Here is a 22,489-nt window from a genome sequence, read left to right on the forward strand (position 1 = left end):
CTGCTGTGACAGAAGATACTTCCAAAGGGGCAGTCTGATAGGAGGACTGATGGACACGCTCAGCAAATCAGGATATCAGACTCTCCGTGCCCAGTCCGGTCTAGGATAGGGTGGAGACCCTTGTCTTTTTTGGGGACCAGAAAGCAGCAGGAATAGGCACTATAGCCTATTTTCACTCTTTATGGCTCCCTTGGCCAAGAGAGCTGTAACTTCCTCACATAGAAGGGACAAATGATCCTCCACATTCGATCATAGGTCGGCGGCATGGATGGAGGAGTAGTCTCCAAGGGCATGGAGTATCCGCTTCAGACTATCTGCAAAACCCACCTGTCTGGCGTGATTGACTGCCAGCAGAGCAGGTCATGGAAAATCCTACTGCCAACTGGCCCCTGGTGGGGGAAAGTCAGACTAGGAAGGTATAGATGCAGCTGCAGAGGTGGGGAGAGGGGGGCTGTCAGACTAGCCAGACCGCTGGCCATCTGATCCACAAGGTCAGTGGATCCCGTGACCTCCGTCACATAGAGGCTGGGCACCATACGCAGCACAGTGGCTGGCCAGGAATGAACGATGTTGGAGGCCCCTTCCATAACCACAAAAGGGGAAATACACAGGCTAATGAGGGATGTGTGGCTGCAGCGAGGCCTAAGGGCCAGGCCATAGCCCGAAAATTCTTGAAGTACTCTATCGCAATGTCTGCCTTGTCTCAGAGGTCACGGGTGCCATCAAAGAAACTTGGACATCCCCTGAAAAGTCAGATGTCATCAGCCAGGCGTTGCACCTCAGGGCCACTGTCAATGAAACTGTTCTGCCTAGCGCAAGTGAGTCTTGTCCAGTCCATAACGGATTGTGAACTTCACTGCCTCTCACCCATCGGCAACAGCCTGAGAAAGTACAGCCTGGTACTTTTCATCACCTAAGCAGCATTGTCAAGCAACTTAAAGGGTAATTGGAAACTGTGCTAGGCCCTCAATGCCTTGAAGCATCAACAGCAGTCTTTGGTGTTGTCAAAGACTGTGCGCATAGGTAAGAGGACAATGTCGAAGCTCAGTGAAACTCGATGCACTGAGATGCAAGAATAACTGAACAGGCCTGACAAAAAATGTGTTAGGAACACGACAACCTAGGAGCCCACTCAGTAAACATGTGAGCCAGATGGTGGAAAAACATTCTAAAATGGGGTTAGCATGCGCAATGTACACTAATAGAAAGAGTCAAACCGTATCTTGTGACTCAAAATACTTTTTTAAACAAAAGTAACTTGCAAACATCAGCTTCCAACACAAGATAGTAGGGGTATGCCAAACGTGTATCTACAGTCACACACACACTACAAACTTTCTGAGAAATAACATTTTACCATAATTTGCTTTTTGTTATGAACACTAGGATGAGACTAATCATTTTCTCTAATGTAAGTCTGGCACTTTTACATATAACTGAAGTGTTGCTGACCACTTTTGCAACACTGTAATGGATAATTTGTAGAACATGACTGTGTACTTTCTTTGCCAGGCCGATTTCTCTCCTGTCGCTCTTCTTTTTAAAGCACATTTATTTAAAGGTCTTGTAAGAACATGCAACAAGAACAGCAATGAAAGCATACTATAACTCTACTACAGCCAATACACATTCCAACCTTGTCCGCCCCACAACTCCATCCACTGCCCACTTGACTACAAGGAAATTCCATCACCATACACCTCTACAAGGAGAGCCCAGATATAAAGGGGACAGAGGTATTGATTGTTTCCCTTCCCTTATTCTCATACACCAGCTACCTCTCTTTACTCGGAGTAATCAATTTAGCAGTATCAGTGATGGGTATTACTTTGTACTACTCAGAGCCTCATGCAGTGTTGCGCTCCAACTGAATAACCCGGGTATTCCCTTTTTTTCCCTTTTTCTCCGGAAGTTATGGAGTCAAGCTGCAAAGACTTACATAGGAGGCGGTTAACAGTGCAGCATGACACAGTGAACAACACAAACTCTAGGTCAAGCCAGATCTAGCATTTTTTTTTACAACAAATAACTCTTTATTGACAGGAAGGTAATATAGGGCAGGTCAAATAAAGCATTAATCAAAAAAACATGAAGCATCTTCTGGAGCTGATTTTATTTGTGTGTGTTTATTTACTTAGGATTAGGAAAGAGGACAATTTCTGCATGAAATGTAGTGCATGAAGCCAAATAAGTAGTTAAGAGACAGGTAGCAAAACATACAGATGACAAACAAGAGATAAAAATCAAAACGCTTTTAACGCATGGGCACACAAAGGAACAGATTGTTGTTAACATAGTGCACCAGGGCCAAAATTATTCTATAGGGAAAGGGAAATATTTGTCGTAAGAAGCTTTTGTGTGTTCTCAGTTCACACAAGTCTGTTTCTTATACCCATTCAGGGGGGTTGAGGTGACAGATGCAACAATGTAATAAATATTCTACGATGTTCCTGTCCTTTGCCAAAGCTCTTATGACACATACGGATTCTAAGGCTGTTGATCGGTTCTGGCTGGAATTCATTTTTGAGGACTTCAGAGTGAATCTGACAAAAAGAGTTACGTAATTTTGGTTAAGCTCTAAAAGCATCAGAAGCCAGCACGTCTTTTGCCACTTGTACATTTCTTAATGTTGCTTTATCAGGGCCCTAAGCAGTATTTTAAGGAACATAAACAATAATATATTTGAAATATACGTACATAATAACGCAAATTAAAACCACCGGAAATTATTAGAGATGGGGTTATTAGGAAAATGTAACATGTACACAAGAGACATACAAGAGAAAATAAGTTATACTTGAAATTACCTATGTGAAGAAGAAAACAATATTCCAAACATTTCTTGTATAAAGAACATTTAACAGTACATATGCTAATCTTCCTTTGAAATGATTAGAGATTTCAAGGGTGTGGCACGTGTCTAATGAGGTGAAAGTGAAATGAGGCTTGTTTTTTTAAAGAATCAAATAGATCCCCCAAATGTCACACCTAATTATAGAGGGGCAGGAAATGAGTTCCAATAATTGAGGAATTAAGTTAATTATTTAGAAGAGTCCCATATGAAAAAGTCAAATGGCAGAAACTAGAATGGAAAATAATAGTACGGTTGTATTATCAGAATATGATGAAGCAGTAAGTCAACCAACTATCAGAAAGGCTAATAAGCTGTGAGAAAAGGAACGATCCAGTTACACATGCAAACTGGTGGTGTGTGGTGCTTTCTGTTGTGCGCACTTAGAGTATAAATCATATGGAAACATTTGAAATATGAGATATTGTCAAAGATTAATTTCTGTTTGCAGTAATGAAAGTCAGGCTTGTGTATGTGGAATGGGTTATCACATACATTAAAAAAGAAGGTAAGATAAGAAGAGATGGTGGATACAAACAAAAATGTGAAAATGCAAATAGAACAGTTCACTTGAATCAACAAAATGCATGCAAACAACTGTGATAAAGTGATTATTGTTCATACTGTGAAACAGACATTAAGACATGCTCAAATAATAGTTACTGGCCAACTTGGGAATTGTATTATTCAACAGAGCATATGGGTACTTTTGTATTTGGATCAACAGTCTAACAATCAAGATTTAAAATCTGAATACTGGCTAAAAGAAAAAGAGACCAATAAATGTTGTTACACTACAACACTAAGAGGTGTATATATGATAAAAGAAGTAACAGCTTTTGGAAAGAAGTGAAGAGTAAACAATACAAAAGTTACAACTTTTACCAATGTGTTTATGGTCTACAGGTAAGACAGCATATATGTGAATTGAATGTACAGACGCAGAGTCTGGGATGATTACTCTGATTTAAATCAATAAGTGTAAGGAGAATGAAGAGAACTTATATGCGTTTGAACTTGGTGGTGGTGAAGCTCTTTTAAACGGCCCGTAAAGAACAAAATCTAAAGGGCTCTAAAGAAATGTGTGCCACAAATGGAAATAAATGTGCAGCATAGTGTGAGGGAGTTTACCTCAACGAGAAGCAAAGAGCAGTTCGAAGAGTATAAACTTGCTTGAATGTTCATTCTGTGTGCAGAAAGATAACCAACAGTCTAGCAATATATATAGCCAAATCGCCCCTTACGTATGATGATACCAGGAATGTTTTAAACCCAGGACCATCTTATGTATGTGCGTGGTGATCTCTCTGTGTAGAGTGCTCTATGATCCTCTTACCACAGTGCATCATGTTATTTGATTGGGCATGCATATAAAGGTCATGGTTGAGCAATTGCATCAGGGAAAAAATGAGTAATTTGATTTAAGTTCAAATGTGAGCAAACGAGGTGTTTGCACACAGATATTTGATGTGAAAAGACAAAAAAAGAAGAAAGTGAGAAGTACATAAATAAATAAAAAATCTGAGCAAACATATGAGTTTTTTTTTTAGCCAGGTCGGGTTTTGAATCCTAAAGGCCAAGTTGGTGAGGGTTGCCTCTCAGGGTGGTGATCCTATGTAGTTTTCAAAAGCTGGCTAACTGGCAGGTTAATCCTTGTGTATTTACAGACAGAAAAAAGAAGAGCTGGCTAATCTGTGAAGTGAATATTTAGCCGACTGTTCAATATTGCTGGTGTTGATGCAAAAAGCTTCTTTTCGCTCAGGTGATGGGGAAAAAACTGTCCCCTCCCCCCCCCCCCCCCCCAGAACAAAATTTCATAGCAATCCTGGGACTAGATAGAGACCTGTGCCCCGTTGTATGCCTAGTTGACTTTTAAAAAGCTATGCAGTTCATCTATGTTAAAGCCATAGACAAATAATTTAAATTTGTAAAACCAAAATAGTTCTGTATTTCTAAGGTGTTGTTCCCAGTCACCCCAGTATATGTTCTTTTTAGCAGTAGAACAAGCCAACAATTTAATCTGGTCAATCTTGTGTTTGCATTCTGGACTGTGCATATGTAGGTCAAGGGATAACTGTTGTCTATTTTTTCCAAAAACTGAAGTGTTCTTGCCAAATTGTTTTTTTTATTTTTTTAACTCCACTTCTGGCTGAGTGTACATAAACCTTGGCACATGCACATGTAACAATATAGATACAATAAGGGGTTTAACAAATCAGAAAATCACTAATCTGCTACTTGTGTTCTTTCAATACATTCCAGAACGAGTGCTGCTTGTCAAGTGTAGCGACAGCAAATGGAACTACTACACTTGTAAAATCTTTGAAGTCTGCCAGAGTTCCACTTTCGTTTGGAGATTTACAAAATGTAAAAATGCACTGGGGTATTAAGCGGCTTTCAATGTAGACACCCTTCTAAAGGTAATCACTGGTTTGTTGGTGGTGTTTTAATGTGTCCTGGTATAAATGTAAAAGATGCCAATGAATATTAAAGATTTTAAAATGTGCTTGTTCTCTTGCAAACGGTTGGTTGTGACTCGCTTTCTGTTCAGAGAAATTCATAGTTTTCATATAGTCATGGGTGTAAGGCCAGACATCTCAGTGGGTTTTAGTTCCTGCATCTGAGCTGACAGCTGCAGTTCAAAAACTAGTAACAAGTAATCATCCAAACTGGTTTCAAACCAAAACCTACAGTATAGTTCTAAGTTCCAAACACCTAGTTGATCAACAACAACAAAATCAGTGTTCACTTAAAGAGCTGCCAGGAATGTGTTGGAGTCAAGCACACTGGGGTAGTCTTCGAAGAAAGATACCAGCTAGGGTATCAAATCCTGTCAGGTGACCCCAGGTGGCCTGGAGGGAAATGATTTGTATCTTAGATCTGATCAGGTATCAAGATATTAAGTTTAACTGAGCATACACTCAACCCATAACTCAAACTGTTTCACACACCAACTACGGGGGAGAAGATAAAAAATGGTGTGGGTGGTATGAAAGAAAGGTGAGGGAAGGGGCCCGAGGCAGCAGAACATTGTATATAGTGGATACACCAATTCAGCTCCCAGTGATAGGTGGTGTCTCTTACAGCATGCTAGGAGTATGCCAGTCAAAATAAGGGTGAAGGTAATGGAAGCAAGGGCCTTTGCATGCAACCACTGCTTGTTTTTCAGAAAGGGAAATAAGAACAAACAAAAGTATACATTTAAACATAAGGTTGTTTCTTGCTTTTAATACCCTTTTTGAAAACATGATACAAGAAAGGTGGGTACCTATGTCCAAATTAATAAGTTTGAGAAGGGTAAAGAAGGGTAAGTGATGTTAAAGAGGCAAATATTCATGATGACCACAGATTGTTCTGGTTTGAGTATTGTAAAACGGAGAGGTCTGAAAGTTTTCTTGTCCAACATTGGAGTGGATTTTTCTGGACTAGCTACTTTTATTTGAAAACCAGTATGCTGTGTGAATGTTGGCCATACAGACGAAGGGGCAGATCCCTAACGCTATGTAAATTAGTATGACTTACATAGTGCACTGGAAACATTAGCTACAGTTTGTAAGGTTTGATGAATTTAGATGATAGCAATGTGTTACTCTATCGATTTAGGAGTTTAAATAAGAATGATGATCCACTGCAGAGTTGTTTGCAGCAGCATGGCATGGCATAGTGGAGAAGTGTTGTGCTATTCTAAGAGTGCTCCTGGGGCTATCTGCCCAGCTTGACTTGCCAGAATTTGGAACTGGTTGTGGATTTTGATAATGTAGTGTTTGAAGCTTATGTAGCATATCACCAAAATTAACAAAAGCAAGTTTACGTTGTTTCTTTTTACCCTGAGGTGCAGAGAAGTCTGCAAGTAGTGTTTTTGTGAGACTAGTTTACCTACATTTAATTATTTATGACAACCCTTATTATTTTCCCCAGTAGACTCAACAATCTGCAATGCAATTTGAAGGTGCTGCATGTGCCTTGATGACCTTAAAAAGAACGGTGATACAAATCTCTTGCCTGCAACTTCAACAGACACACCCCTCAGCTACTTCTCCCAATATCTGGTGTTACCTTCATCAAGGTATGTGTAGTGTGTGGAGTTAAATGTGTTTGTGATAGGGACTAAGAAACTGTAGTGTACATGGGACTCTAAAAAGGCAGAGTATTTAGAGCTGCACAAAATGTTAAGTTGATTGCAGACTGCTTTCAGCTTCAGTCGAATTGACAACCTGCCTCTTCGTTGCTATATGGGGTTCTGCCATCAACTGTACTCGATAACAACCCTCCACCCATTTCTGGTTTTGGCCATAGCCTAGTGTGAAGGAAATCTTCAGAGAAACTGTCTGGAGACAAGGTACAGATGCAGGATGCAGATACGCCTCCAACACAAGTATCAGAAAGAGAAAGAAAATTAAGGGAACAGACAAAATTCTGATTGCATGAGTGCTTGCACGTGATTGGCTCTGATCTCAAGCAAGTGCCTCCAAAGAAGGGTAAATAAGTCTGCCTACAGCTAGTGCTTTGCAACAGTCTGTTCACTGAATGTTTTTTCAAAGTTCAGACAAAGGGCCAACTTACATATTGGCAATAAGGATACACCATCACAAGTGTCGTGGATGTCCCATCCACCAAATTACTAGTGCATTATAGTCTATATCCCTTGTAAAACACTGGCTAGGATATCCTCATATTTTGATAGACTATCCCATCCATCAAACTCTAAATAAGACCCTATGTTTGTCAGTAAAAAGACACTGCTGGTAGCAGTTCAGTCATTCAATCCCAGGAGCATGCTTAGATGGTGGAGAAACGGTCCTACTGTAACATTCTTGAACATATGAGAAGATGAACCCTCTAGCAACATAATAAGAGCATGCCCCTGATCAAAGCAAAGGCTACAACAAGCCCAAAAGACAAAGGAACTGCATCTAGGATGTTGCCATACTGTACGTCTCAGTATAGCTACTGGACTGTGAGTGAGGCAAACATGCAGCATTCGCTACCTGTACAGAACTCTAGAGGAGCTTCCCCACACCTCCCCCACCCCAATCTGACCAGCTCCAATCTGAGAGGAATATAAAGGTTTTCCTCAACCAGATCAAGCCTTTCAGTAGTGCACCGTTGGTCTCAGTTGGCCACTTTCATTTCAGAACCATTAAGTCCAATTCTAGGCCATGCCTTTCCAAGGTTATGTACAATTAAAGTCTCAGTTTGCAGCGGATGCCAAACCATACTTTCAGCATGAGGAACATGAGATCCCAGTGCGTGTCCCAGCTTAATCCCTACACATTACTTCTGAGATATGGATGCCTGAAGTTTGGCATTTAGGGGGACGTGGATATGGGAGGACTACATCTAGCACCCAGTTCCTCTAGCATTAAGTTTTGACCAGTTGTAGCCCTCACTGATTGTCCTGTTCTCTGACTGATACGTGGACTTGAAAACAATTACCAGATACCCATACTAGCTACATACCTTCCTGTTTGAACTTCGTGATATGCTGTTCCAGTTTTTAAGAAAGGAATGTGGGTTTCTCTCTTGTGGGACACTCACCAACATGGGTTCAGAGCTAATCAGCAGTCCTACAATGCTCTGAGAGCTACCTTTGTATGGGGGTGATCTACTTTATTGTTTTTCAAATGGAAGTTTATTCTTGATAAGAAAAAAGCCTGCAAATGTGGTGGGTGCCCTTCTGTCTGGAGGATGGAGTAAAAAGCCTCAACAGACCTGGTGGACTGTCCCTCCTGTTGTAATGACCTTATAGGTCTTTTAAAAGTAATAACTATGTCTGAACAATACATTTACTGTCTGTTGCTGCATCTGAGTTTCTAGTCTATTAATACTTTCAAAGATATAGAGCAAATCTAGTGGAAGAACACATGGAGGGTGTTGGGACGGTCTATAAGCTTGTGGCATCAAGTAAAAATGTAAAGCTGCGAATTACACAATTATAATACATCTCATATGTTTAGAATCACATTTCATGTGTCTACAGAACATTAACTGGTTTGTCCAGAATCACAGGCTTTGCAGTCAAGTTTTGAGGCTTTGTTTCAAAATTCCTTCTCCAGTTTCCAAAGTCAGCAGCTGTGTTATTAGAAAACATCCTCTCTGCTCATCTCCACTAACACTCTACAGGTAAGGGCAAAGAGAGTAACTGGGCTATCTACAACAGTGCAAGTGCACTTGTGCAGGGACAAATAACTGCATTATTGAAATTGCTACATGAAGTCAACATTAAAAAAGACACACATACCTGCAAGAATGCATCAAATTTGCTCTGATCTCCCACAAGGTGGGCAAGGTAGGAAACAAAGCAATAGCCCTTCTCATATGGGGTTTCGTTGTAGGTGTCATCTGGATCAACTCCTAGAAGAGGAGAAAAGTACTATATGTAGCTAGAAATTGGCAACTCCAGCAGGCAGATGTAAGATGCAACACAAATACATGAGAAACAAGCAAATATACATTCAAGGTGAATTTGGTTCTTGCTCTCTCTCCTTTCAAAATGTTTGAGACATGCTTGCAAAGACAAACAGGTAACAATAAAAGTTATTTTTGACTTTAAGGACTTTAACCATGCTGCAGCATGAGTGCCAGCCTGACATCCAATCATCATAAACCTTTTGAGGACTGTCTGTTACTAACCATATTTGGTGAAATAAAATGCTGGAACATGGTAAACTGGTAAAAAGGCGAAATGTAAGTGCAAATTTTAAAAGATGGAGAGCAAGGAGATTTTTCACCTGCTCTATTGTATTGCTGCCCCTCCTTGTCTGGCTGGAATATCAGATTTCAAGGTAAAACAAATCCTAGGTATGTAAGACAACGTATGTGACCAGGTTTTAGTCAAGGTTACACAAAAGTTCCTGACCAAACATTTCAACTTTAAGACTTTTTGCATTACTATCTGGAACGATATTCTGTTAAAGGCATCACAAATTGAGGACCTACAAATGCAGGGATGGTCAGGGATCTTTCAAAAGCCAAGACAGTGTCTCTGCAAGAAGAGGATATGAGTCGTTGTATTAAGAAATGCAAGACTACTAAACGAGAGAAAGCAAACTTTATTGTTTTACTGCCTGGGTTAGAACCACCGTATATAAAAAATATATCATGTTCCTGAGGCAGAATTACAAGACTTGGAACGCCATCTAGAAGTGATCTCTTTGACGTGGTATTTTATAATGTTAACTGTTATATTTCTTGTCATTATTTGCATTTGTTATTGTAATGCTTTATTTCTCCTTTTTACTCTTGCGCAAAGCATTTGATTTCCACTGCTGTGATTCCTGCTTGTGCTTTTGGCACTGGTAGATCTGTAGTTTGTGTAGCTGCATGCGTCTGGAAAGAAACCATTTTTGTACTGTTTAACCGGTTGTGTGCCTTGGACGAGGTGATCTCGTCCAAGGCGCCTTGGACGAGATCACCTCGTCCTGCAACCGGCCCACACACCCCGGTCGTGGAGGGAAGGGGAATCCCTTCCCTTTCCATCCCCGACCCCCGCATCGGCAATCTGATGACATCAGCGCGCTCACAGCGCACCGACGTCATCAAGTATTGCAGAGGACGCGCTGGAAGCCATTTGCTTCTAGCGCATCGAGGGAAAGGATCTCAAACAGGTGAGTCCTTCCCTTTTTTTTGGGGGGGGGGGGGGATTTGGTGGGAAAACAGACATGGGGGAAAGGAAAGGGTTTTTCCTTCCCCCCGTGCCTGTTTTCAGTGGATTCCTGGTCAGTGGATTCCTGGTCCACGATCGCGGGCTGGGCCCGCAATCGTGGACCAGCAATCCCCATTAGACACTAGACTAGACTAGACATTTTTTTGGCTGATTATTTTTAGGAGCGACCCCTTGGGCAAAGGTCGCTCCCATGGGGGGCTATTTTCTTTTTCATATTTCGGCCCCCCCTGGGGGCAGATCGGCCATTTTTTCGCCCGATCTGCCCCCAGGGGGGGTCGAATCCCCACTAGACACCAGGGATTCTTTGGCTGATTTATTTTTGGGAGCGACCCCTTGGGCAAGGGTCGTTCCCATGGGGGGCTATTTTTTTTTCTCCACATTTTGCCCCCCATCCCCCCCGGGGGGCAGATCGGCCGTTTTTTCCAGCTGATCTGCCCGGGGGGTCGAATCCCCACTAGACAACAGGGATTTAGTTTGCACTAGGATTTTTTGGGGAATGACCCTTTGGGCAAGGGTAGCTCCCCTTAGGGGCATAAGCAATCCTTTCCCCCCCGCCCCCCAATGGGGGGCAGATCAGCCGTTTTTTCAGCCGATCTGCCCCCAGAGGGGAGGTCGAAAACCACTAGACCACCAGGGATTATGTTTACCTTATGTTTTTGGCCAGCGACCCCTTAGGCAAGGGTCGCTGCCCCAGAGGCAATCATACTTTATATGTTTCAGCCCCCCCTGGGGCTAGATCAGCCATGTTTTTGGCCGATCTCACCCCCGGGGGGGTCGAAACCCACTAGGCACCAGGGATTGTGTGTGTGTTTTGTGTGCACCCCTTGGGCAAGGGTCACCCCCCCCAAAGGGGGGAAAATTAGTATTGGCTATTTCTGCCCCCCTTGGGGCAGATGGGCCAATTTTTTTAGGCCCATCTGCCCCCAAGGAGGGCAGAAACCACCAATACGCCAGGGATTTTTTTTTTTCCCCTTTTTTTTTTGTTTTGTGCTGGGGGTGCCCCTTTTCCAAGGGTCGCCCCCTAAAGGAGGCACAGAGCTGTAGGCAGATTCCCCTATTTTTTTAGGCCCATCTGCCCCCAAAGGGGGGGCGGGGGGGATAGAATCCCTTAGGCACCAGGGATCTTGTGTGTGTGTGTGTGTTTTGTTTGGGTGGGGGGGCAGCCCCTTTTGCAAGCTTCGCTCCCCAAAGGGGGACACATTACTGATGACCATTTCTGCTCCCCTTTGGGGCAGATCGGGCTATTATTTTAGGCCTATCTGCCCCCAAGAAGGCGGAAGCCACCAAGACATGAGGGGAATTTTTTTTTTAAATTTTTTTTTGCTCCCCTTAGTTTTTTTGTGCTGGGGACACCCCTATTCGCCCCCCACCAAACAGGGTACAGAGCTGTTGGCCATTTCTGCCTCCTAGGGGGCAGATTGCCTATTTTTTTGTAGACCCATAAGTTCTTGGTGGCGGGGTGCTTGTCAACTGGTGAAGTATTTGAGATTATAACAGTTTATTTCTTCTTTTTGTTATAGTTCAAAGCTTTTGCTTCCTTTGCTGTGGATCCTTGCGGTTTTGGCAGTAGTTGTCCTGCGGTTTGCATAGTTGCATGTTTTAGGTAAGTGAAAGCAATGTACTCTAAAGGAGTATTGTTGACATGCATGAATGACATGTTTGTAGGTGGTGTACTAAATGTAGTATTGTGTGTGAAATTATTCTTCGATTTGGGCACAATGATATTTGTGTTGTCATATGTCTAATTTGCTTTTTTCTTTTTAGTGGTATTTCATTGGTGATTGCTGTGTCTGTGCAGAGTAGTTGCTGGTGAGTAGCTTTTTCAGGCGTGTGAGTGGTATAGTTTTTTAGTACATAACTCTTTGTGATAAAGCTACAATTTGTTTATTACTTATTTTAGTGATTGTGGTTGTTGGCACTCCATTTGTTAGTGAGGATCATGGCTAGCCGCAGAGTGACCGCTCAGCAGGTTGTTGGCATGCTTTTTGAGTCGCCTTCAGACCATGATTACGAGACTGACTCTGCATCTGAGGCAGAGGAGGAAGTGAGAGATTCTGGCAGTGAGTTTTCTGTCCGAGACGATTCTTCTGATGAGGAAGCCGCTCTTAGTGCAGATGAAGGGCCTGTTTTAGAGGATGGCATTGATGTGCCAAGAGTGCAGCAGCCTGGGGCTGAAGGGTTTCCCATTAGAAGACCTGACACCTGAATTGCCCCAAACATGGAGCAGCCACAGTTACCTGCATTTACTGGTCTCCCAGGGTGTAGAGTCAATACGGAAAACTTTTTGCCTGTCAATTTCTTTCACTAGTTCATGGACAATGTATTTTTGGAAGAGATTGTGGAGCAGACTAATGTGTATGCTGAGCAATATTTGAGGGACAACGCTGCCAGACTTAGGCCTCAGTCTAGAGCTACCCAGTGGGTTCCCACATATCTTGAAGAGATGAAAAAGTTTTTAGGTTTGACTATTTTGATGGGGTTGATAAGGAAGCCGTCACTGGCTTCTTATTGGTCTACTAGTATTTGATGGCAACGGCTATCTTTCCTGTAACTATGACTCATAGTCGCTATTTGCTGCTTCTTCGTATGCTGCATTTTGTAGACAATGCTTTAGCCTTGCCACAATAGATCACCCTGATTGTGACCGTCTTTTTAAGATTAGGCCTGTCCTTGATCATTTTGTAGATCGGTTTTCAGAGGTCTATGTTCCAGGCAAAGAGATAAGTGTGGACGAGTCTTTGGTCCTTTTCAAGGAGCGTTTAGTTTTTAAGCAGTACATTCCTAGTAAGACGGCACGGTATGGGATTAAATTGTATTTGCTGTCTGAAGGCAGTACAAAATACTTGTATAATTTCCGGGTCTACACTGGTAGGGATTCCAGTATTGACCCTCCTGGTTGTCCGGCCACTTTTGGAGTTAGCGAAATAATTGTGTGGGAACTTGGTAGACGACTGTTTAACAAAGGTCACCATTTGTACGTAGATAATTTCTACACTGGAGTGCAGTTGTTCAAGGAGTTGTTTAGAGTGGACACTGTTGCTTGTGGCACAATCCGTTCTAACTGGAAAGGCTATCCAAGGGAGCTTGTCTGTAAAAAAACTTGAGGGGACAGTGCAGTGCCTTGTGGAATAATGAGCTGCTAGCTCTGAAATTTTCAGACAGGAGGGATGTGTACATGCTATCTACTATACATGATGAGAGTACTTCCCCTGTGACTGTTTGGGGCATGGTTGCGGAAGCGCACAAACCTGCGTGCATTTTGGACTACAATAGGCACATGGGTGGTGTTGATAGAGTAGATTAGAGGTTGAAACCTTACACTGCTCTGCATAAGTCTTACGTGTGGTATAAAAAGTTGGCCCTACATTTATTTCATCTGGCAACTTTTAATGCCTTTATTGTGTTCAAGGATTGTTCACCTGAATCAAGAATGGCATTTGCTAAATTTTAGGAGTCGGTGATAGAGAGCCTTTTTATGGTGGAACAGGCAAGAGTTCCTAGAGTAGCAGTGGTGGAGGATGTGGCTAGATTGAAAGATCGCCACTTTCCAGATCACATTCCTCCCACTCTCAAGAAAGACTTACCCACTAAGAAATGTAGAGTATGTGCCCGAAGAGGTATCTGGAGGGAGAGCCGGATGTACTGCCCCGATTGCCCTTCAAAGTCTGGGCTGTGTGTGCCCGCATGTTTCAGAAATTACCACACCAAGAAAACTTTGGAGGAAATACAGTGAGCGTAAACTGCGTATTTTATATTTTCGTATGTTCAGTTTCGCGGTTGGCATTACTGTCATGTATTTAGGTAGAGCTGTTGTGTTTGTAGTTTTGTACTTGTTTTATAATTAGTTAGTGGTTTCTTTGTTGTTTATAAACGGGGAAAAAAGTGATGGCTGTGTGTGTGTGGGGTGGCGCTTGGCTGGTGGTGTGTGTGGGGTGGCACTTGGCTGGCAGTGTGCATGGGGTGGCTCTTGGCTGGCAGTGTGCATGGGGTGGCTCTTGGCTGGCAGTGTGAGTGGGGTGGCGCTTGGCTGGCAGTGTGCGTGGGGTGGCGCTTGGCTGGTGGTGAGAGCCAAACACCAGTCCACACACTCCCATCAGCTAGTGTGACTGCTGTATCAGGTATGTGGGCGTATGTAAGTGATGGGCCCTTGAGTGGCACAGTATGTCGATGCGAGTGTTGTAAGTTGCTGGGCCCGTGGCTGACAGCGTGAATGGTCTTGTGCATGTCATGTATGAAAGGTGTGTGGATGGACTGTAAAACAGTTGGTGCCTTGACACAGCTTTACAGCTCACAAGCTGTGAGTCACTGGTTCAGTTTTTGGCCTTTCAGTTATTAACAGTGCATTTCATATTTGTGAAATCTCTTGTTAATAAAATTTGATCTACTTAACCATCACTCACCCTCGTGCCAAATCCAACCAGTATGTGTGGTACAAATGACAAAACCTGCTCCGCTGTAATCAGGCGTCACTGCACACTTACGACACGCTAGGTGTCTCAGGTGGGACCCCGATGATGAAGCACGCCACCAACTTGGTTGGTGGGTGAGGGGTCTTTTTCACATAACCCAAGTGTGTTTCTTTTCACAACTTTAGTGTTTGGCACATCACGGACGTACGTGGACACATCAAAATGATATATTGCAAAACTACCTATGTTTTTGGTCGTGGGTGCGGCCTTCATCTAGGGAAACTTACCAAACCAAGACATTTTTTAAAACTAGACACCACAAGGAGCCCAGGGAGGTGTGGCTTGCGTGGATCCAACATTTTCTTACCCAGACTCCTCTGCAAACCTCAAAATTTGCTTAAAAAAGCATATTTTCCTGACTTTTCTTAGTAGGATCGCCGGTCCATCACAAACTTCCTACTCCCCAGCTTTAGCCTCAGTCTCCCGAGTAAAATGACACCTCACTTGTGTGGGTCCCCAAAGCAGAGTCAGCCTAAAGATGTATAAAAGAAGAATATGTCCTTATCAACTCGCTGTGCTATCACCTGTATCTCTCCAAGTTTTTGGCCTTATTCTGTTGCAGGCACCTGGCCCACCCACACAAGTGAGGTATTTTTATCGGGAGACTTGGGGGAACGCTGGGTCGAAGGAAATTTGTGGCTCCTCTCAGATTCCAAAACTCTGTCACCGAAATGTGAGGAATAAGTGTTTTTTAGCCAAACTTTGAGGTTTGCAAAGGATTCTGGGTAACAGAACCTGGTGAGAGCCCCACAAGTCACCCCGTCCTGGATTCCCCTAGTTCTCTAGTTTAAAAACAAAAATGCACAGGTTTGGTAGGTTTCCCTAGGTGCCGGCTGAGCTAGAGGCCAAAATCCACTGGTAGGCATTTTGCAAAAAACATCTCTGTTTTCTGTAGAAAAATGTGATGTGTCCACGTTGGGTTTTGGAGCATTTCCTGTCGCAGGCACTATGCCTACCCACACAAGTGAGGTACCATTTTTATCGGGAGACTTGGGGGAACATAGAATAGCAAAACAAGTGTTATTGCCCCTTGTCTTTCTCTACATTTTTTCCTTCCAAATATAAGACAGTGTGTACAAAAGCCGTCTATTTGAGAAATGCCCTGTAATTCACATGCTATTATGGGCACCCCAGAATTCAGAGATGTGCAAATAACCACTGCTGCTCAACATCTCATCTTGTGCCCATTTTAGAAATTCAAAGGTTTTCTTGATACCTATTTTTGACTCTTTATATTTCAGCAAATTAATTGCTGTATACCCGGTATAGAATTAAACCCCACTGCAAGGTGCAGCTCATTTATTGGTTCTGGGTGCCAAGGGTTCTTGATGAACCTACAAACCCTATATATCCCCGCAACCAGAAGAATCCAGCAGACGTTCAGTCTATTGCGTTCAAAAATCTGGCATTGCAGGAAAAAGTTACAGAGTAAAACGTAGAGAAAATGGCTGTTTTTTTCACCTCAATTTCAATACTTTTCAGTTGTTATTTTCTGCAGGAAACCCTTGTAGGATCTACACAAATTACCCATTGCTGAATTCAGAATTTTGTCTACTTTTCAGAAATGTTTGGTTTCTGGGATCGAGCATTGGTTTCACAAACATTTCTGTCACTGACTGGAAGGAGGCTGATAGCACAAAACAAATCGTAAAAATGGGGTATGTCCCAGTAAAATGCCAAAATTGTGTTGAGAAATTGGTTTTTCTGATTCATGTCTGTCTGTTCCTGAAAGCTGGTGATTTTAGCACCGCAAACCCTTTGTCGATGCCATTTTTAGGGAAAAACACAAGCCTTCTTCTGCAGCCGTTTTCTCCCATTTAAAAAAAAAATGAAATTTTCACTGTATTTTGGCTAATTTCTTGGCCACCTTCAGGGGAACCCACAAAGTCTGGGTACCTCTAGAATCCCTAGGATGTTGGAAAAAAAAAGGATGCAAATTTGGCGTGGGTAGCTTATGTGGACAAAAAGTCATGAGGACCTAAGCGAGAACTATTCCAAATAGGCAAAAAAAGGCCTGCAACAGGAGGGGGAAAAGGCCTGGAAGCAAAGGGGTTAAATGAGTAACATTCCCCCGCATGAATGCATTTTTTGAAAAAGGTGTAAAAGGTAGAAGCGTACTTAGTTTAGGTTTTATCTTGTGTGAAATTCTCCTTGAATTTGTGCACAATGTGTACTGTGTTGTCTTGTGACTAATTTTCTTTTGTTCTTCCTTTATAGTGGGTTATCATTGGTGCTTGCTGTGTCTGTGCAGACTAGGTGCTGGTGAGTCCAGCTGTCTTTGGAAAGTAAGTGGTAATGTTTTGGAGTGTATAGGTCTTTGTGATAAAGCCAATCTTTATTACTTATTTTACATAGTGTTGGTTTTTGTTGGCTTATCTGTCAAGTTACGTTTATTAGTAAGGATTATGGCTAGCTGCAAGATGACCACTCAGCAGGTTATTGGTATGCTTTTTTAATCTTCCTCTGATCATGGTTATGAAACTGACACTGCATCTGAGGCAGACGAGAAGTGCAAGATTCTGGCAGTGAATTTTCTGACAGAGAGGCATTGTCTGATGCTGATGATGAATGCCACTCTCAGTGCAGATGATGTGCCTGTTTTAGAGGTGTTCACTGATGTGCCAATAGTGAAACAAGAGGCATTCTGTATTTCAGCCTAGGGCTGAAAGGCTTCTCATTGGAAGCATTGGGCTCTGGGTTGCCCTAAACATGGTTCAGCCAGCATTGCCTGCCTTTACTGCTGTCGCAGGGTGTAGAGTGATAACTGAAAACTTGCTCCCAATAACGTTGTTTATGAACAATGTATTTTTGGATGAGATTGTTGAACAGACTAATTTGTATGCTGAACAGTATTTGAGGGAAAACAGTGTCAGACTTAGGCCCTGCTCTAGAGCTACCAAGTGGACTCAAATCTGGATGATATGAAGTTTTTAGGTTTCACTTTTTTGATGGGATTGATAACAAAGCAGTCTCTGTCTTCATATTGGTCTACTAGTCCCTTGATGGCAAAGGCTATATTTCCTGCAACCATGACTCGTAATCGGTATTTACTTTGTAGATCGTTCTTCAGAAATCTATGTTCCAGGGAAAGAAATAACTGTTGATAAGTCTTTAGTCCTGTTCAAGAGCCATTTGGTTTTTAGGCAGTACATTCCTAGCAAGAAAGCACATTAAGGAATTAAGATGTTTATGCTATCTGAGACTAGGACTAGCTATGTCTATAATTTCTGGGTGTACACTGGTAGAAATTCCAGTATTGACCCCCCCCTCCCTGGTTGTCCATCCACTTTTGGGGTTAGTTAGAAGATTGTGTGGGAACTTGGTGGAGGACGTATTAGTGAAGGTCACCATTTATTTGTAGATAACTTCTACACTTGTGTGCAATTGTTCAGGGAATTGGTCACGAAGTGGATACTGTTGCTTGAAGCACAATCCGTTCTAACTGTAAAAGTTACCCAAAAGGGGACAGTGCAGTATTTGAGTAGTGATGAATTTCTAGCTGTGAAATTTGCAGACAGGAGAGATGTCTACATGCTGACTAACATCCATGATGAAAGTCAAGGGTGTGGAATTCCTAAGCCTGACGCCAGGGACATATTGTTTGATGTCAAGGACAACAAGTTTTCATATTTATTTTGTCCTTGGGACAAGTAGGACAACCCCCTGCAGCACACACCCTTTGACTGCCATTTTATCGTACCACATTATGGATCAGGGAAGTTCACTGTCTACAGTAAAGTTAACATCTCTGTCCATATGGTAATGCTGTTCGAACTTGTATTTATGGTTCATTAATGCAAAGCTTATATCATTAGGGTTAGCGTTCTAAGGAAATGTTGTAAGCTCAGACAACACTATCGATAGTAGTTCCAGTATAAAAATGTGTACACACGTTTGCAAAGCTGAACAGTATGAGGGTACGTACAATACTCCTAGAATGCTCTCTGATTAGATGCAAATATTTGCAGAAGCTTGAGAGCCAAACCGAGTATTCTATGATTTCAAAATCAAAACTTTCATTAACCCCTTCGCTGCCAGGCCTTTTCCCCCTCCTGTGCCAGGCCTTTTTTTGCCTATTTGGGGCAGTTCGCGCTTAGGCCCTCATAACTTTTTGTCCACATAAGCTAACCAAGCCAAATTTGCGTCCTTTTTTTCCAAAATCCTAGGGATTCTAGAGGTACCCAGACTTTGTGGGTTCCCTTGAAGGAGGCCAAGAAATTGGCCAAAATACAGTGAAAATTTCGTTTTTTTTCAAAAAAATTGGAAAAAGTGGCTGCAGAAGAAGGCTTGTGGATTTCCCCCTGAAAATGGCATCAACAAAGGGTTTGCAGTGCTAAACTCAGCAGCTTCCTAGCTCTCAGGAACAGGCAGACTTGAATCAGAAAACCCAATTTTTCAACACAATTTTGGCATTTTACTTGGGCATACCCCATTTTTGCAATTTTTTGTGCTTTCAGCCTCCTTCCAGTCAGTGACAGGAATGGGCATGAAACCAATGCTGGATCCCAGAAACCTAACCATTTCTGAAAAGTAGACAAAATTCTGAATTCAGCAAGGGGTCATTTGTGTAGATCCTACAAGGGTTTCCTACAGAAAATAACAGCTGAAAAAGAAAAATATTGAAATTGAGGTGAAAAAAACATCAATTTTTCTCTACGTTTTACTCTGTAACTTTTCCCTGCAATGTCAGATTATGGAAAGCAATATACTGTTATGTCTGCTGGACTCCTCTGGTTGCGGGGATATATAGGGCTTGTAGGTTCATCAAGAACCCGAGGAACCCAGAGCCAATAAATGAGCTGCACCCTGCAGTGCGTTTTCATACTATACCGGGTATACAGCAATTCATTTGCTGAAATATAAAGAGTAAAAAATTACTATCAAGAAAACCTTTGCATTTCCAAAAAGGGCACAAGATAAGGTGCTGAGGAGCAGTGGTTATTTGCACATCTCTGAATTCCGGGGTGACCATACAAGCAGGTGAATTATAGGGAATTTCTCAAATAGATGTCTTTTTTACACACTCTCCTATATTTGGAAGGAAGAAATGTAGAGAAAGACAAGGGGCAATAGCACTTGTTTTGCTAATCTATGTTCCCCCAAGTCTCCCGATAAAAATGATACCACACTTGTGTGGGTAGGCCTAGCGCCCGCGACAGGAAACGCCCCAAAGCGCAACGTGGACACATCCAAAATTTTGGGAGAAAACAGAGGTGTTTTTTGCGAAGTGCCTACCTGTAGATTTTGGCCTCTAGCTCAGCCGGCACCTAGGGAAACCTACCAAACCTGTGCATTTCTGAAAACTAGAGACCTAGAGGAATCCAAGGAGGGGTGACTTGCGGGGCTTGGGCCAGGTTCTGTTACCCAGAATCCTTTGCAAACCTCAAAATTTGGCTAAAAAAACACATGTTCCTCACATTTCTGTGGCAGAAAGTTCTGGAATCTGAGAGGAGCTACAAATTTCCTTCCACCCAGCGTTCCCCCAAGTCTCCCGATAAAAATGATACCTCACTTGCGTGGGTAGGCCTAGCGCCAGCGACAGGAAACACCCCAAAGCGCAACGTGGACACATCCTAAATTTTGGAAAAAAACAGGTGTTTTTTGCGAAGTGCCTACCTGTAGATTTTGGCCTCTAGCTCAGCCGGCACCTAGGGAAACCTACCAAACCTGTGCATTTCTGAAAACTAGAGACCTAGGGAAATCCCAGGAGGGGTGACTTGCGGGGCTCGGACCAGGTTCTGTTACCCAGAATCCTTTGCAAACCTCAAAATGTGGCTAAAAAAACACATGTTCCTCACATTTCTGTGGCAGAAAGTTCTGGAATCTGAGAGGAGCTACAAATTTCCTTCCACCCAGCGTTCCCCCAAGTCTCCCGATAAAAATGATACCTCACTTGCGTGGGTAGGCCTAGCGCCGGCGACAGGAAACACCCCAAAGCGCAACGTGGACACATCCTAAATTTTGGGAAAAAACAGAGGTGTTTTTTGCAAAGTGCCTACCTGTAGATTTTGGCCTCTAGCTCAGCCGGCACCTAGGGAAACCTACCAAACCTGTGCATTTCTGAAAACTAGAGACCTAGGGGAATCCAAGGAGGGGTGACTTGCGGGGCTCGGACCAGGTTCTGTTACCCAGAATCCTTTGCAAACCTCAAAATTTGGCTAAAAAAACACATGTTCCTCACATTTCTGTGGCAGAAAGTTCTGGAATCTGAGAGGAGCTACAAATTTCCTTCCACCCAGCGTTCCCCCAAGTCTCCCGATAAAAATGATACCTCACTTGCGTGGGTAGGCCTAGCGCTGGCGACAGGAAACACCCCAAAGCGCAACGTGGACACATCATAAATTTTGGAAAAAAACAGAGGTGTTTTTTGCGAAGTGCCTACCTGTAGATTTTGGCCTCTAGCTCAGCCGGCACCTAGGGAAACCTACCAAACCTGTGCATTTCTGAAAACTAGAGACCTAGGGGAATCCAAGGAGGGGTGACTTGCGGGGCTCGGACCAGGTTCTGTTACCCAGAATCCTTTGCAAACCTCAAAATTTGGCTAAAAAAACACATGTTCCTCACATTTCTGTGGCAGAAAGTTCTGGAATCTGAGAGGAGCTACAAATTTCCTTCCACCCAGCGTTCCCCCAAGTCTCCCGATAAAAATGATACCTCACTTGCGTGGGTAGGCCTAGCGCCGGCGACAGGAAACACCCCAAAGCGCAACGTGGACACATCCTAAATTTTGGAAAAAAACAGAGGTGTTTTTTGCGAAGTGCCTACCTGTATATTTTGGCCTCTAGCTCAGCCGGCACCTAGGGAAACCTACCAAACCTGTGCATTTCTGAAAACTAGAGACCTAGGGGAATCCAAGGAGGGGTGACTTGCGGGGCTCGGACCAGGTTCTGTTACCCAGAATCCTTTGCAAACCTCAAAATTTGGCTAAAAAAAACACATGTCCCTCACATTTTTGTGGCAGAAAGTTCTGGAATCTGAGAGGAGCTACAAATTTCCTTCCACCCAGCGTTCCCCCAAGTCTCCCGATAAAAATGATACCTCACTTGCGTGGGTAGGCCTAGCGCTGGCGACAGGAAACACCCCAAAGCGCAACGTGGACACATCCTAAATTTTGGAAAAAAACAGAGGTGTTTTTTGCGAAGTGCCTACCTGTAGATTTTGGCCTCTAGCTCAGCCGGCACCTAGGGAAACCTACCAAACCTGTGCATTTCTGAAAACTAGAGACCTAGGGGAATCCAAGGTGGGGTGACTTGCGGGGCTCGGACCAGGTTCTGTTACCCAGAATCCTTTGCAAACCTCAAAATTTGGCTAAAAAAAAAAACACATGCTCCTCACATTTTTGTGGCAGAAAGTTCTGGAATCTGAGAGGAGCCACAAATTTCCTTCCACCCAGCGTTCCCCTAAGTCTCTCAATAAAAATGGTACCTCACTTCTGTGGGTAGGCCTAGCGCCCACGAAAGGAAATGGCCCAAAACACAACGTGGACAGAACATATTTTTTCAC

General features: G+C 43.0%; 1 protein-coding gene across 1 annotated transcript in view; it reads right to left on the reverse strand.

The window, feature by feature from the left end:
- Positions 1 to 22,489, reverse strand: part of RNPEP (arginyl aminopeptidase) — a 208,487-nt gene that overhangs the window by 66,956 nt on the left and 119,042 nt on the right. The window contains exon 7 of the mRNA XM_069238946.1: positions 9,093 to 9,205. Coding sequence (XP_069095047.1) covers positions 9,093 to 9,205 — 113 coding nt within the window. The remainder of the gene's footprint in view (positions 1 to 9,092; positions 9,206 to 22,489) is intronic.

This window comes from Pleurodeles waltl, chromosome 6 (genome assembly GCF_031143425.1).
Source record: "Pleurodeles waltl isolate 20211129_DDA chromosome 6, aPleWal1.hap1.20221129, whole genome shotgun sequence".
Classification (NCBI taxonomy): Eukaryota; Metazoa; Chordata; class Amphibia; order Caudata; family Salamandridae; genus Pleurodeles; species Pleurodeles waltl.